The sequence below is a fragment of the Eubalaena glacialis genome, chromosome 7 (assembly GCF_028564815.1).
Source record: "Eubalaena glacialis isolate mEubGla1 chromosome 7, mEubGla1.1.hap2.+ XY, whole genome shotgun sequence".
Classification (NCBI taxonomy): Eukaryota; Metazoa; Chordata; class Mammalia; order Artiodactyla; family Balaenidae; genus Eubalaena; species Eubalaena glacialis.
The window spans coordinates 21,099,133-21,112,698 of record NC_083722.1 but is presented as its reverse complement, the minus strand read 5'-3'; the positions used below and the strand labels follow the sequence as shown (position 1 = coordinate 21,112,698).

The 13,566-nt window shown below is 44.9% G+C and overlaps 3 protein-coding genes across 5 annotated transcripts in view; 1 reads left to right on the top strand and 2 right to left on the bottom strand.

Moving 5' to 3' along the window:
• Positions 1–13,566, bottom strand: part of LOC133095001 (uncharacterized) — a 49,386-nt gene that overhangs the window by 3,032 nt on the left and 32,788 nt on the right. The gene's annotated exons all lie outside the window — the stretch shown is intronic.
• The window catches only part of LOC133094981 (uncharacterized), a 110,129-nt gene that overhangs the window by 67,801 nt on the left and 28,762 nt on the right, over positions 1–13,566 (top strand). The gene's annotated exons all lie outside the window — the stretch shown is intronic.
• On the bottom strand, positions 3,519–12,149 carry HFE (homeostatic iron regulator). Of its 3 annotated transcripts, XM_061195776.1 has the most exons (7): positions 11,885–11,971; positions 9,685–9,786; positions 8,202–8,465; positions 7,787–8,086; positions 6,676–6,951; positions 6,430–6,543; positions 3,520–5,466 (listed from the first exon to the last, which is right to left on the bottom strand). In XM_061195776.1, exons 3-7 carry the CDS (start codon positions 8,437–8,439, stop codon positions 5,426–5,428), a joined length of 969 nt encoding a protein of 322 aa, XP_061051759.1. In that variant the 5' UTR covers positions 8,440–8,465; positions 9,685–9,786; positions 11,885–11,971; the 3' UTR covers positions 3,520–5,425. The 3 variants fall into 3 exon arrangements, with proteins under 3 accessions (XP_061051760.1, XP_061051759.1, XP_061051757.1); XM_061195774.1 differs by lacking the exon at positions 9,685–9,786 and having other exon boundaries at positions 11,885–12,149; XM_061195777.1 differs by lacking the exons at positions 6,430–6,543; positions 9,685–9,786 and having other exon boundaries at positions 3,519–5,466; positions 11,885–12,149.

The window sequence follows — 13,566 nt, the reverse complement described above, 5'->3', positions numbered from 1 at the left end:
CTCCTTCCCACCTAAGTCTTTAATGCATTTCTCTTTTTTCAGCCACCTAATTTTACTTTGGTATGATCTATTTTCTTATTCATTTTTCCTGAGTTAAACTGTCATTCCCACTGGCATGTTTTTGGTTCCATAACATACATATACTGTGTCTCTCCATATTTTTCTCACTTCCTCTCCTTATCCTTCTAGGAAAACGTTCCTGCTTTTTCTCCTTATTTTATTTTATTTTTTAATTTTGGCTGTGCCATGTGGCTTGCGGGATCTCAGTTCCCCATCCAGGGATTGAACCCGGGCCACAGCAGTGAAAGTGCCGAATCCTGACCATTAGACCACCAGGGAACTCCCTGCTTTTTCTCTTTAGTTCAAACTCTTTTGCTAAAAGTTTTTGGCACTGGCACTTTCTAGGCCTGCTGTCCTTGTGTGGGTTTTCTCCCCTAAATATTCGTAATACATTTTGACCTACTAAAGAAAACGTTATTTGGAAAGAGAATTTCTAACAGTATCCTTTCTTAAACATTTGCTTCAAAATTTTTATAAACATGTTTGTAGTTAAATTTGATTTTCAAAATTCCATTGACTACTTCCTTAATCACACACACAAAGCCCGAAGAAAGGATTTTGCATTTGTTTTAATGGTGAAAACTGAACACAAAAGTACACAAAGCAAAGATCATTAACTGTTACATCCGTGTTTAAAACAGGTGCTTTCTTGCACACGTAATGAAGCTCCTTTGGCAGTATCCAAGTTGCTTGCTGACTATCTTATGAAAATGCCATTGTGGTCACTCTGTTTACAGAATAAGCTTCAGGATATTTCATCAACTCATAGGGTAAGGTTAACTGACAAGACTTTCACTGAAGTTTATACAAATATTGGTGTTATCCTCACCTCCCCCTCCACACACAAATGCACTGAAGGCTCCAAAATTCTATTTTAGAATCTTTGGGTCAAAAGCCAGAATTTGTTTTTTTTTTTTTTTACTTAATTACTTTATTTACAATACTTTCTACGCAAATCTGGTGAAAGATGATTCACAGGTGCTTCAATGTTACCCATCCCATAATACCTCCCTGAATGATAAATAGAATAAATAAAAATGTGAATTTGATAGGTAGAATTTTGTGTGTGAACAGGAAAAAAAATTCCCAAATGTTTCAAATATTTATGAAAAAATTATAGAGTATATTCTGAAATGTTAAAACAGGTTCTCTCCTCACTCAGGAAATAATCAGAGGTGCTACCACTAGGCAGCAGAATGGATACTCAAAGGAGTATCCTAAAAAGATGCAACAATGCCAACCACACGTTTTCTTGATTCAGAGAGAGGGATTGTGTAGTGGCTATGAATCTGAGTCAGGCTAGCTGGGAAAAAAAATCAATACAATCATTTTCCAGCTGTGTAATCTTCAGCAAGTGAACCAACCTCTCTGTGCCTTGGTTTCCAGACAGCAAAATAAGGGTAGCAGAATAACAAGAGTTTCTACCTCACAGGATTCTTCCGAAGAATTAAATTAATATTTAGAACAGGGCCTGGCATCTAGTAAGTACTCGATAATTATTAGCTGAAAAAAAATTAGTTTTAGAAAATATTTAAGCCTAAGAAGACTTTATTGAGAATGAAAATTCATTCAGCCAAGAAATAGAAGCTACAGAAGCATCTGCTTAAAACACATCATATGTATCTCTCGTACACATGAGTAAACACCTTAGAGAATTACTCAGAATCAGCATATGTGAGATACCAGCATGCATGCCAGGCCAAGTAATAAATGCACGCAGGATGTCAAGGCAACCCAGGCTTTTTAATCAAATTGTCACATGAAATGATTTAATATTGTATTAATATTCTACATGTTAATCACTGATTCAGAAAGGGAGAAGAAAAATGATGACCCCAAGTCCACAGAAAGAAATCAAAATTAAAAATATCACTCCACGCATGTGAAAATCTTCCATGGTTAAAGTCATGCATTTTTAAATTCTAGTTATTATTAGAGTGTGTAGCTTATAAGAACCTTGCAGCATTTTAGAGAAGGTCTTTTGTTTTTAAGTGTGTGTGTGTGTACCTGAAGAATGTATCAAGTACACAGTACTCTAAGACTATATTATTATAACTTAAGCCGAAGTTTTGCCTGTACCGCCCAGCAGCCTTAACCAACTGCTGGCAGGTTGCCTCAAAGATCACCAGGTTTGTTCGTTTTCCTTCTGTTCTGTTCCCAGTTCAGGTAGCTCAACATTGCCCTGTGATTCCAGCGATTCAAATAGCTGGTGAATAGTTTCAGCTTTGCTCTCTCAAATTTTCAGGGGCTTTTCTCCAAAAGTGATCCCCAGCGCCCCACCCCTTGTTTATTCTTTTCCCCTGAGGAACCCCCGCCCCCCACCCCATAGTCGAAAGACCACTGTGACATTTTTGGCCACCAGACGGCGCGCTTCTCCTTACTACCACCCTTGTAAATGGTTTTGCCAGAGGCAAAATAAGATACAGATTTTTAAATGTACAGATTTTGAAATCTGACTTTTCAAATGTAGTTGACCTTAAGAATTGATGAACAAGGCCAGAAAAATTAAGCTAAGAAACACTGAAAGAAAATGGAGATTTATAACTACGGTTATTAAAAAAAAATTAGCAGGCCACAGTTGCCGACTGTTAATAAATGTGTATTACTGTGAAGAGTAGAATGTTTCTTGAAATTTTGGCCTGTGTGAAACAAAACCAATATAAGACAAAGGTTGCCTAATTAATTGTAACATATCCTTAATGAGGTAGGAAGCTCAGTATGAGCCAGGAAGCTTTTTGGCAGTCTGCTTTGAGTATAGGATGATGTTTAAGGAGAAAGAATTTGTCAGTGTGCTTCCACCATGGTTTGGAGGTAAAATGACCAATGTGTTACAGCTTAGGTGGTAATGTGTCTAGTGCGAAGAAAAACAATTAATTCAGTTACCATGGTTTAATGAAAATATTCCATGAAACAAAACATTAAGGGCTTCCCTGGTGGCGCAGTGGTTGAGAGTCTGCCTGCCAATGCAGGGGACGCGGGTTCGAGCCCTGGTCTGGGAAGATCCCACATGCCGCGGAGCGACTCGGCCCGTGAGCCACAATTACTGAGCCTGCGCGTCTGGAGCCTGTGCTCGGCAACGAGAGGTCGCGATAGTGAGAGGCCCGCGCACCGCGATGAAGAGTGGCCCCCGCGCCACAACTAGAGAAAGCCCTCGCACAGAAACAAAGACCCAACACAGCCATACATACATACATACATACATAAAAAGAATGTAAGCAGACAAGAATAGCATTAAAAAAATAAAAAATAATAAAAAAAAAAATTTAAAAACATTAAAAAATTAGAAGCAGTAAAAATGTCCCCAAAATAACGTGATGATTAAGTCGATTAAGTATATAAGATGGACAAATACATCAGGAAAACCATGCAGTACACAACACAATGAATTATGCATTTATTAAAATATATGTATCTACTAATTTTATATATTTTAATATAGCAATAATAGTGAGAGGCAATACGCAAATTTTTAATAGGCTTTATTACTGGCTAATGGAATAATAGTTTCAATTTAATTCATTTTCAACTTTTCTGTAGTAAGCACAAATCCTATATACTTTTATCCACTTAACTTTGGGAACTGCAAAAAAAGAAAAGTTTAAAAAAATAGTTGAGATCTCTTTGCCCAAGCTCAATATCTACCAAACAAACTTTTGAGCTGTATTTGGTCTGAGGCAGCTGCCCTCCAAGACAGAAAGCCTTGTTCACAGTTATGCCGCCAAATACATGTGGCAGCACAAAGTAAACACAAGTTTTCTGCGTGTATATATTAGTACTCTTTTGAATATGGTCAGACAAATTATTTTCCCAGAATCGACTAATTCCTGAGTGACCTGGTTAGATTAATTTTTTGAATGTGCACAGCTGGGGATGAGAACCAGACTTTCAAGGACCCCAGGAAGATGCTCGGGTCAGCATCTTGGTGCTGACCAAGGCCACTTGGTGGCTTCTAGTTTTCCATCTTTAATATGAGAGAAGTTGCTCCAGTTTTTGGAGGGAAATGCCTCCACCCTGGTGGTCCTGATTGGAGCAGGACACTGTGAGGTCCAACACAGTAACTAACTGACACCCCCACTCACAGTCCCATGAGTGATGCCAGATAGAGCTGGCCGGTGGTGGCAACAGGGGTCACATTCCAGGGTTCTTCCCTCAGGGACTTTGAAAGGAAACATGGCTGATATTGTTTTCTGCTGCTTTTTCCCTTCATTTGGGTCGAACTCACCGAGAATATAGACAATGAGACAAGAGAAGAGCTATCTCCACAGCCATCTCCTTCCTTCCCCATTTACTCCAGGCATCTAACCATCTGAATGCAGCGCCAAAGAGCTGGATCAAAGAGCCAGATTGACTGAGTTTGAGACCTGTCTCTGTCCCTGGCAAGCTGTGAGATACTCTATTTTATATTTCACTTTCTTCATCTTAAAAAAAAAAAAGAGGATAGTAGTACTTACATCGAAGAACTATTGAGATAATGTATGTAAGTAGGCACTCAGAACTAAGTCTGGCACCAAGGAAGAGCTTTATAAATAAGTGTCAGCCACCTTATCATTATCATCATCTTAATTATCATTTTCATTGTCAGAACAAGGAGAGGGTGTGAGCAGAGATCAAATCCTGTGCTACTTCAAGTCTGGCATTGTAAGTGCGGGTATCATTAACCTAAGGAAACCTACATGGCACCTTTGTGCAAATTAGAAAAAGACATTCCCTCCTCAAGACACTTGCCACCCATTTTCGGGAAGACTATCATAATGCGCACAAACATCCATGATGTCTCTTCTGGGAAAGGTGCCTCCTCGGGTTGTGCAGTGCACAACCTTCACGATGTACAAGGGTCCAGGTCTCCCTCTGATGGAAGAGACCACGGGGCTTGGAGACAGGTGAGTTCTTGCATAACAGAGAGAGGGTTAAAAGGAAACTTGAGTGGGTCCAGGAAATGCCTGGATGTGTGTGTCAAATTCTGGTAGGGGTATTAGAGTGTATGTCCCGAGGAGAAGGTTCAAAGCTATTCTCAGATGTTTAAAGGAATCACAAGTCCCCCCAAATTTAAGGAGCTTCATTCCACCGTTAGGAGATGAGATGACATAGGTGTATGGAGTCTGAGGTGATGCAGGAAATGAAGGCAGGCTCTAGATGCAGCTTGGGATTCAGGAGAGCCAGTTCTCGGGGAGAGGTCACAACTGGGGCCCTTTAACAAGCAGGAACTCAGAAACCTAGATGGGGAACGTTTTGACAGTGAACGGGGAAGGCTAAGAGCAGAGAGTTCCTGAGACAGTTCCTATTTCTTAGGTCCAGCTGTCCGGAAACATGAGGAACGCCTCAAGTGCACCCTCTCTTTCCCCACAAGGAGTCTGCAGGCTGCACTTCATTCACATTCAGCTAAGACATAGTCCCCTGCGGCTCCTCCTGTAAAGACAAGGTCCAGGAAAGAAGCATCACAGACCTGCGATCCTCTTGCCTCCTCCCCTCCCCGGCCACTCATGTCAACTCTTACCACCCCCTTCCCAAGGAACTCCTGGATTTCAGGCACCATTATCTCTCGTCTGGAGTTGCTGAATAGCTTCCTAACTGGCCTCCTTGTCTCCCATCTCACCTCCTAACAACTCACTCTCCGTATCGAGGAGACTGGGTTCCTCCTTGCTCATTTAAGTCCCTGCATTGATCGCCGCCCCTCCAGTGCTCATAACATAACATCCCAAAGGCCCCCAGGGCTCTACAGGAGTTGGCTTCTGTCTGCCCCTCTTTCCCCTGCACCACCAATGTTCAGGGAGTAGAAATGCAGACTGAAAAGTACGTAAAGTCAAGGGTCAAATTGATAATAATTTCTCACCTCCCAGCATGCCTCACACTCTCCCACTTGCACGGTTGCTTCATCTGCATTGACTTCCCCTCGTCCTCAACCTCACCTAAAGAAATCCTACTTCTTCAAGATCCAGAAGCCTTTCTTGATCCCCAGATGAACGTGGTCATCCCTTCCCTTGACACCCCAGAGCATTTGCTTCATATCTGCCTTAGGACCTTTGGGGGTCTTTAACTGCATTTACCTGTCATGGATTTCATTCCTTACTAGACCTGGGTTCTGAGATAACAAAGGTGACTTAACCTCAAAGCACCTGCACTACCTAAAACAGCACCTTGCAAAATAAGAGGCGTTCAAAAGATGTCTGTTGAATTAGGAGCTTTCATTCTGAGGGAAATCATTAATTCCTGCTCCCAGGGAGATGCCAGGGCTCCCAGAGAAAGACAGATGAGAAGGTTTCTCATGGATGCCAACTCCCCTTTGCCCTCCCCCTGCTCCACTTCCTGCAGGAGGGTTAGTGTGTCCTGGGGGCAGAGATGCTAAGAGGCTTCCTCCTTCTTCCTACTCACTGGAAGCCTGCCTTCTCCTCAAGATTCTGAACAAAATTCCAATAAGGAAGAGGATGATACAGACAGCAATTCCACTGATGATTCCAGTGACCAGGGTGCCAGACAGCGAGGGCTCTAAAATAGCAAAAGCAAGGGAAAGCCCATGATCACTGCCCCATCCCAGAGCCAACCCTCCCCTCACTGCCCTGTTGACCACTCCCATCCCACCCACACCAGGTTTTCTCAGCCCCTGGCTCTCATCCATACCCCAGGTGGCAGTGAGGGGCTGATCCAGGCCTGGGTGTTCCACCTGGCAGCTGTATCTCTGCTCTTCCCCGGGGAGCACTGCCAAAGCTACCCAGCCCTGGTAGGTTCCGTCCCCGTTGGGCAGCACGTCCTCAGGCTCAACGTCCTTGGCATCCAGTGGCTGCCTGTCCTTCAACCACCTCATGGTGATGTCCTGGGGGTAGAAGTTCAGAGCCTGACACCGTAGAGTGGTCACTGCAGAGGCCACGTGATGAGTCACTTTCACCAAAGGAAGCGCTGAACAGAAAGGAGGGAGGATCTGGAGGGGGGATTCCTACCCACGCCAGGAAGACCAGAACTTTCACTTCACTTTCTCTACGGGTTGGAGGAAGGAGTTTCCCTGTGCAGACAGAGCAAGTTGTAGGAGAGACACACCATTTTGTGCCCTAAAACATGTTCCACGATTGGGTTCTGATGTGGTGTCACATGGAGAACAGTCACAGTCATATCAGCCTGTTCTCCGGTCCCACATGTAAATATGCATACCTGTTGCCCATGTCTTACGTTCTTTGTTAATATATTAAGTGGAATCAGATGAAATTGCCCCTATGAGGCTCAAAAGTGATTGAATATGTACTACTGGTAATTTCACCTGGTTCAACCCAATAAGTATTCTTGTAAGAAGGGGCCTTGTAAGATAGGCAGCCTACGTGACTACTGCCATGTTCTGTGAACGTAACCTTTACCCTCCAAGATTCTGTTACTCTGACCGGTTGCCTCCTTGGTATTCATTTCTTGCCTTGGTATTCATGTGATAATTGGCATCTCTGGATTCCTAAAAGTTATAAATATACATAGCGGTCTTGGTTAAATCAAGAGAAAAATCAGTTACTTCTTCTTTAGCTACGTGCATGGAAAAAAAATGAACACCATGACTCATGGCTGGATGATACATCTCAATTGTAAGGTGGAGACCTCAGAGCTGGAGACCTCAGGGTGGAAAACTCAGACCTCATTACCTTCCCAGAGAGTTACACAACCTCGACCATCTCTGAAAACCCAGCCGGGGATCCCATGCCCTGCATCCCCCTCCCCTCCCTCACGAGAGGGGCAGAGGGTGCTCCCGCCATACCTTGCTGGTCCAGGGCCCCTCTCCCCAGCTCCAGCAAGCGCTGCAGCTGCTGAGGGCAGTCCCGCTCGAGGTAGGCTCTGTTCTGCTTGGCCCGAATCTTGTTCACTTCCCACTCCAGCTTGGTGGTCCGAGCCCTGGGCTCTGCTGCTCTCCAATCCAGCGTCTCAGGGCGGAATTCAAGATGGTCTTGCCCATCGTACCCGTACTTCCAGAGCCCTCTGGTGCTGTTGTCCTCTTGCACTTCACAGCCCAGGATCACCTGCAGGGTGTGGGACTCTGGCAGCACTCCCAGCTTCGTTACTGAAACCAAAGGAGCAGGTCCCTGTTTTTGCCATTACAGGGACCCAGTGACCTCAGGAATCACAGGGGACACACTCCTCCCACCTCGGGAAGGCGAGGCGTGCTCTCCACGTACCCTTGCTCTGGTTGTGGTTGTCCATGATGGTCCAGAAGTCCACGATGAACATGTGATCCCAGCCTTTCAGGCTCTGGCTCAGCTGCAGCCACAGCTGACTGGTGGCCCTGCCCCAGAGCCACGGGGCACGAGGCGCTGCACGGCGACTCTCGTGATCGTAGGACACGAACAGCTGGTCGTCCACGTAGCCCAAGGCCTCAAACAGGGGCAGCCCAAGGTCTGGCTCGGAGGCACCCATGAAGAGGAAGCGCAGGGAGTGTGACCCTGGGGAGAGGGCGACAGGCCTTCTCTGTGGGCTGCCTGGGGAACTGGGAGGCAGACCTTCTGAATCAACTGGTACCAGCTGTGTCTGGTCCCACCCTGTGAAAGTGACATGCAGTGCCTGCCTTCCCTCCGCATGCCCCTCCCGTCTGCTCTCCCCTTGTGCCCCTCTGCCACGTGTGCCTGCCACCCCATTGCAGGCCCCAGCCTCGGCCCCAGCAGTCACGATTACAGCAGCCTCCCTTGGACCCAACAGACTCTAGAAAATCCCAAGTTCTGTCTAGCTAGGGCAGTTGAGATCAAGAGTTAGTGCTCAGAGCCAATTAGATCCAAGTCCAGAGGAATTATTGTTGGTTTTTATCACTACTTCCATCTCTAAATGCTTTACTGTGTACAGGCAGACTTCGTTTTATTGCACTTTGCAGCTAATGTGTTTTTTACAAATTGAAGGTTTGTGGCAACCCTGCGTCAAGCAAGTCTATCAGCACCACTTTTCCAACAGCCTTTGCTCACTTCATGTCTCTGTGTCACATTTTGGTAATTCTCGCAAGATTTCCAGGTTTTTCATTATTATTATATTTGTTATGGTGATCTGTGATCAGTGATCTTTGATGTTACTATTATAAAAAGATTTTGCCTCTCTGAAGGCTCACATGATGGTTAACGTTTCTCAGCAATAAAGTACTTTTAAATTAAGGTATGTATGTTGTTTTTTTAAGACAATGCTATTGCACACTTAATAGAATACAGTGTAGTAAACATAATTTGAATATGTACTGGGAAACCAAAAACTTCATGTGAGTAGCTTTACTGTGACATTCCCTTTATTGTGGTGGTCTGAAACCGAACCCACAATATCTCTGAGGTCTGCCTGTAAATGTTTGCTGTCAAATGCTGGAAGATGTGCTGATAAACAGCTCAGGGCAGCTTTTCAGCAACAAAACAGTTCCAAATCAAATGCAAATATAGAAAAACCCCAGTAAGCCCAAGAGGACAGCCCTCTGGGCAGGTGAGAGCTTCCTTACACCTCCCCTCAATTCTAGAATGAGGGAGTTCAGGGATGTATCCGCAATGCCTAGAACAGTGTCTGGCATGTAGTACATGCTCAATACATACTTGTTGGGTGACCAAATGCTGACTTCTAGATTTTTGTCTCTGGCCGTGAACTCTAGACTCTTACACTCCCAACTGCCTACATGATACCACCAGTTGGATGACTCACTGGAATCTCAAACTTGAGCAAGTCCAAAACCAGGCTCTTGATTTCCCCCAAACTGCTCTTTCTTCTGCCGTCACCATCTCAGAAATGGCGTCACCTATCCCCCTGTTGCTCAGGCCGATAAAATAAAAATAAAAATAAAATAAAATAATAACAGACGCACCTTCGACTTTGTCTGTCATGTGATCCTTCATAGATCCCTCAGCAACTTCCTTCAAAATAGATCCAGAATACAACTGTTTCTCACCACCACTTCCGCTCCCACCGGCCCAGTCCATCAACTCCTGCGTGTCTGCTTGCCCTGTTTTTATCGTTGCCCCCTTCACTACGCTTTCCACCAAGCAGCTGGAGCAATCTTTTCAACAGCTGTGCTTGATCACATCACTCCTGGGCTGGAATCCACACTGTAGCCTGTGAGGCCCCAGGAGACTCGCCCGCAGCTCCTCTGCTGAGCCCATTGCCTATTCTAGGCCTCCGGCTCCTGCGCTCCTGCTGCACCGGCGCCCTTGCTCTTTCTTCAACCAGGACATTCCATCTCTTAAGGGACATCTGGCAATGTCTGGGCACATTTTCGGTTGTCACAACTGGGGAGTGTACTAACATCCAGTGAGTAAAGGTCAGGGATGCTGCTAAACATCCTACAGTGCACACGACAGTCCCCACAACAAAAAAAATGTCAGTAGTGCCGAGGTTGCAAATCCTTGCCAGGTCTCCCCAGCCTGTCCGGGAAGCGCTGCTCCCAGGCAGCATCACCTCTATTTCCTTCAGGTCTCTGTTCAAACCCAGCCAGGGAGAGTGGCCTGCCCTGATCTCTGTGCTTCCCACACCTTCAGGGCACCCATTACCTGATGCTCTCTATCCTTTTGTGTATTGTCATCACCGTCTACTTGAATGCAAAGCACCAGAGGACTAGGCTCCCCGCTCTCTCCTGGGTCTAGAACAGTGTAACACATGGGTGGTGTTCCTTCAATATTTGTGAACAGTGAAGACTTGTGTCCAACAAATTTTATGATTCAATCTCTAATGCAGTGTGACTTTTAGGAATCGCAGCTATGAAGCGGAGACACGGGCTCTGCCTCAAAAGCCCTGAGTAACATTGAACAAAGTCACCACCTGTGAGCAAGTCTCATCTCATTCTCTTCATCTATAAAGTGTGGATACACAGACTACCTACCCTCCAAGTGTGGTTCTGAGGCTACATGACAAAGTATAAAGCATCCAGAGCTGTGCCAGACAGCAGTAAGTGCAAACACTGCCAGCTAAGATTAGAACCAGTGATACTTCATTTAATGTCAGAAAACCAGATTGCCTGAATTCTTTGTAACCTGGGGAAAGGATTTAACCTGAGGTCGTTAACCACTAGTAAAATCAACATACGAATAGCTCCTACCTCCCAAACGCATAGTAGAGTCAAACAAGATCACAGATCTGAAGGTGATTTAAAACTGAGGTCATTACTTACATGTTAATTACCATCCCTTTGGCATCCTTTAGTAAAGGCCGGTTAATTATACAATACTATTAACACTGAAAATCAACAAACCCGGGCTGAAAAGGAGAACTGTGAGATTCAGTTCAAAAGTTCAAAAACAGCAGATATGTTATTTTTCCAGGCAAAAGAACAATCACCAAGAGTCAGTCAGTCCCTAGGCCGACTTCTGTCAAGAACCTCCCACCCACAGCGCCAGTGGTTCTGAAATGGAAACCCGGCTGGGTCCGCCGTGCGTTCGCTCGTCCCAAAGTCTCCCAACCCTTAGAGCGCCCGGGAAAGGAAACACCGAGGGGGCGCTCCGGCCGAGGTCGCCCTTGGTGAAAAGAACTTCCTGTTTGGGGATGATCGGGGGTAAAACGACACAACCACCAGTAGAAACAAGAATACCGAGACCCGAGTCCAAGGACCCCTAATCCGAGCTTGGCCTCGATGAGAAAAGGTTTATATCTAAACACGTCACAGTCGGAGGAGGGAGTGGGTGGGAGTGTGACTCCATAGCAGCAGGGACAGCGAGCGGGCCGGGGGCCCCGTAACCCCATCTGCACCCCAGTGACTCACTTCCCCTCCGGGGAAAGTTGGGGGAGGGGACCGCGCACAGGGCTGAGCAGTCGTTCCGAGCTTAGCGAACTCCCAATCGCTAAGAAAAGCTAGTTTCGATTTTTCTCCCCCCGCCGCCCTCTTCCCTCTCTGGCCCGCAGCCCCCGGACTCACGCGGCGATCGCCCCTGCGTGGCCACCGTCCGCAGGAGGAGCAGGAGGAGAAGCGCCGGCCGGGCTCGCGGGCCCATTTCGCCGCCTCGGACCGTCCGTCCTGGCGCTTTTCAGCCGCTTGGGTAGGGCGGGGAAACGGGGGTGGCCCAAGAAGTCACCCTGGAGCCATTGCCGAGGCTCCGGGGATCCCAGATGAAACTTCCTGGCCAGTGGGAACCTTTTCCGGGGCCACTGGCGAAAAGAAATGAGTCTCCTGCACTTGAACTCTCTCTCCTGCAATCCAGAGTACCTGCTTGGGAAACACTAGGTGATGCAGCTGTCCTTCTGGTTTTTAAACCCAGAGAGGATGTTGCTGACTGGGGAAAGTATATTTCACGATTTTCTGATCTAAATATTTAAATATTGAATAACTTGAAAATTTAATTATACATTTTCAAAAATTTTAAGTTCAACTTGCCAATCCTGATGTTTTTGCATAAAAATTTTATTTTATTCTTTGATCAGAATTAGTTAAATCATAAGATTAACAGATTAGATCCTATCTATCGAAACATCTTTCACAATTTATACAGTTAAATTATATGTCACAAACTACTGCACATTGGAATCACCTGGAGAATCGTTAAACCTACTGATGCCCTGCTATAGCCCCCAGACACTCTGATTTAATTGCTGTATGGTGCCACCAGAGCAACGGGATTTTAAATACCCCTCTTCCCCCCAACACACACAACAAAGTTTGAGAACTACTGTCTGAGAAATTTCAAAAGGATATTAATATCTGATTTTCCTGAAACCTTTAAGTGCCTAATAAATATAATAAGTGATACCTTTTAAAGCATGTATGCAAATTTTGGCCATCTCAGAAAAAATCAGAGTTGGAAATTAAGGCCTCTTAACTGTGTGGGGATATGAAATAGGGTGGGGAAAATGTTGAATATTGCTGATGAGCACATGGGGGTTGATTGTACAATTACTTTTTTTTCTTGGTAACAGCTTTATGGAGATATAATTCACGTACATACAATTCACCCATTTAAAGTATAAAATTCCATGGCTTTAGTATATTCATAAAGGTGAGCAACCATACCACAATCAATTTTAGAACATTTGTCATCCCCTCCACAATGAAACATTTTAGTACCGTTTAGTCATCATCTCCAAATTCCATCATCCTCCCTCCCTCTCCCCTTACCCAGTCACTAAGCTGCTGCTAAAAAACATAATTCAGCAAAGTAAATTTTAAAGATTGAATTGGCTTTATTGAATGATTCATGAATCAGGCAGCATAACATCTAGCAAGTAGAAGAGAGCTCCAAAGAGCTACAAAAAGGGAAAGATTTAACGGTACTATGGCCTTACTCCAGTTTCTCTGAACCTCAGTTTGCTCATCTGTGAAATGGGGATAATTTCTGATCACCAAATGATACTCTATGTGAATGACCTCTTACAGCTGTTAACAGATATGGACACCCCTAGAAGGTAATAATTACAGACTGGCAGATTAGAAATAAACTGTATGTTGTACGTTTTGGTTTAGAGTGCCATCAGAACTAACGAGATACCATGGTATAAATGTCTCTTTCATTTGGGAAGAGTTTGGGATGATTGCAATGACTATTTTTGTCAATTGTTATCTTTCAGCTCTTCCAAGAGCCTTAGAAATTTTAAGGGAGAAAACGT

What these genes read in the sequence shown, in the direction of transcription:
- HFE (XM_061195774.1), bottom strand. Translation starts at nt 11,960, where the DNA reads ATGGGCCCGCGAGCCCGGCCGGCGCTTCTCCTCCTGCTCCTCCTGCGG. An exon ending in CAACCACAACCAGAGCAAGG is followed by an intron (nt 8,087 to 8,201) that starts GTACGTGGAGAG and finishes CTTTGGTTTCAG; the next exon opens with TAACGAAGCTGGGAGTGCTG. An exon ending in GCCCCTCACTGCCACCTGGG is followed by an intron (nt 6,544 to 6,675) that starts GTATGGATGAGA and finishes TTGCTATTTTAG; the next exon opens with AGCCCTCGCTGTCTGGCACC.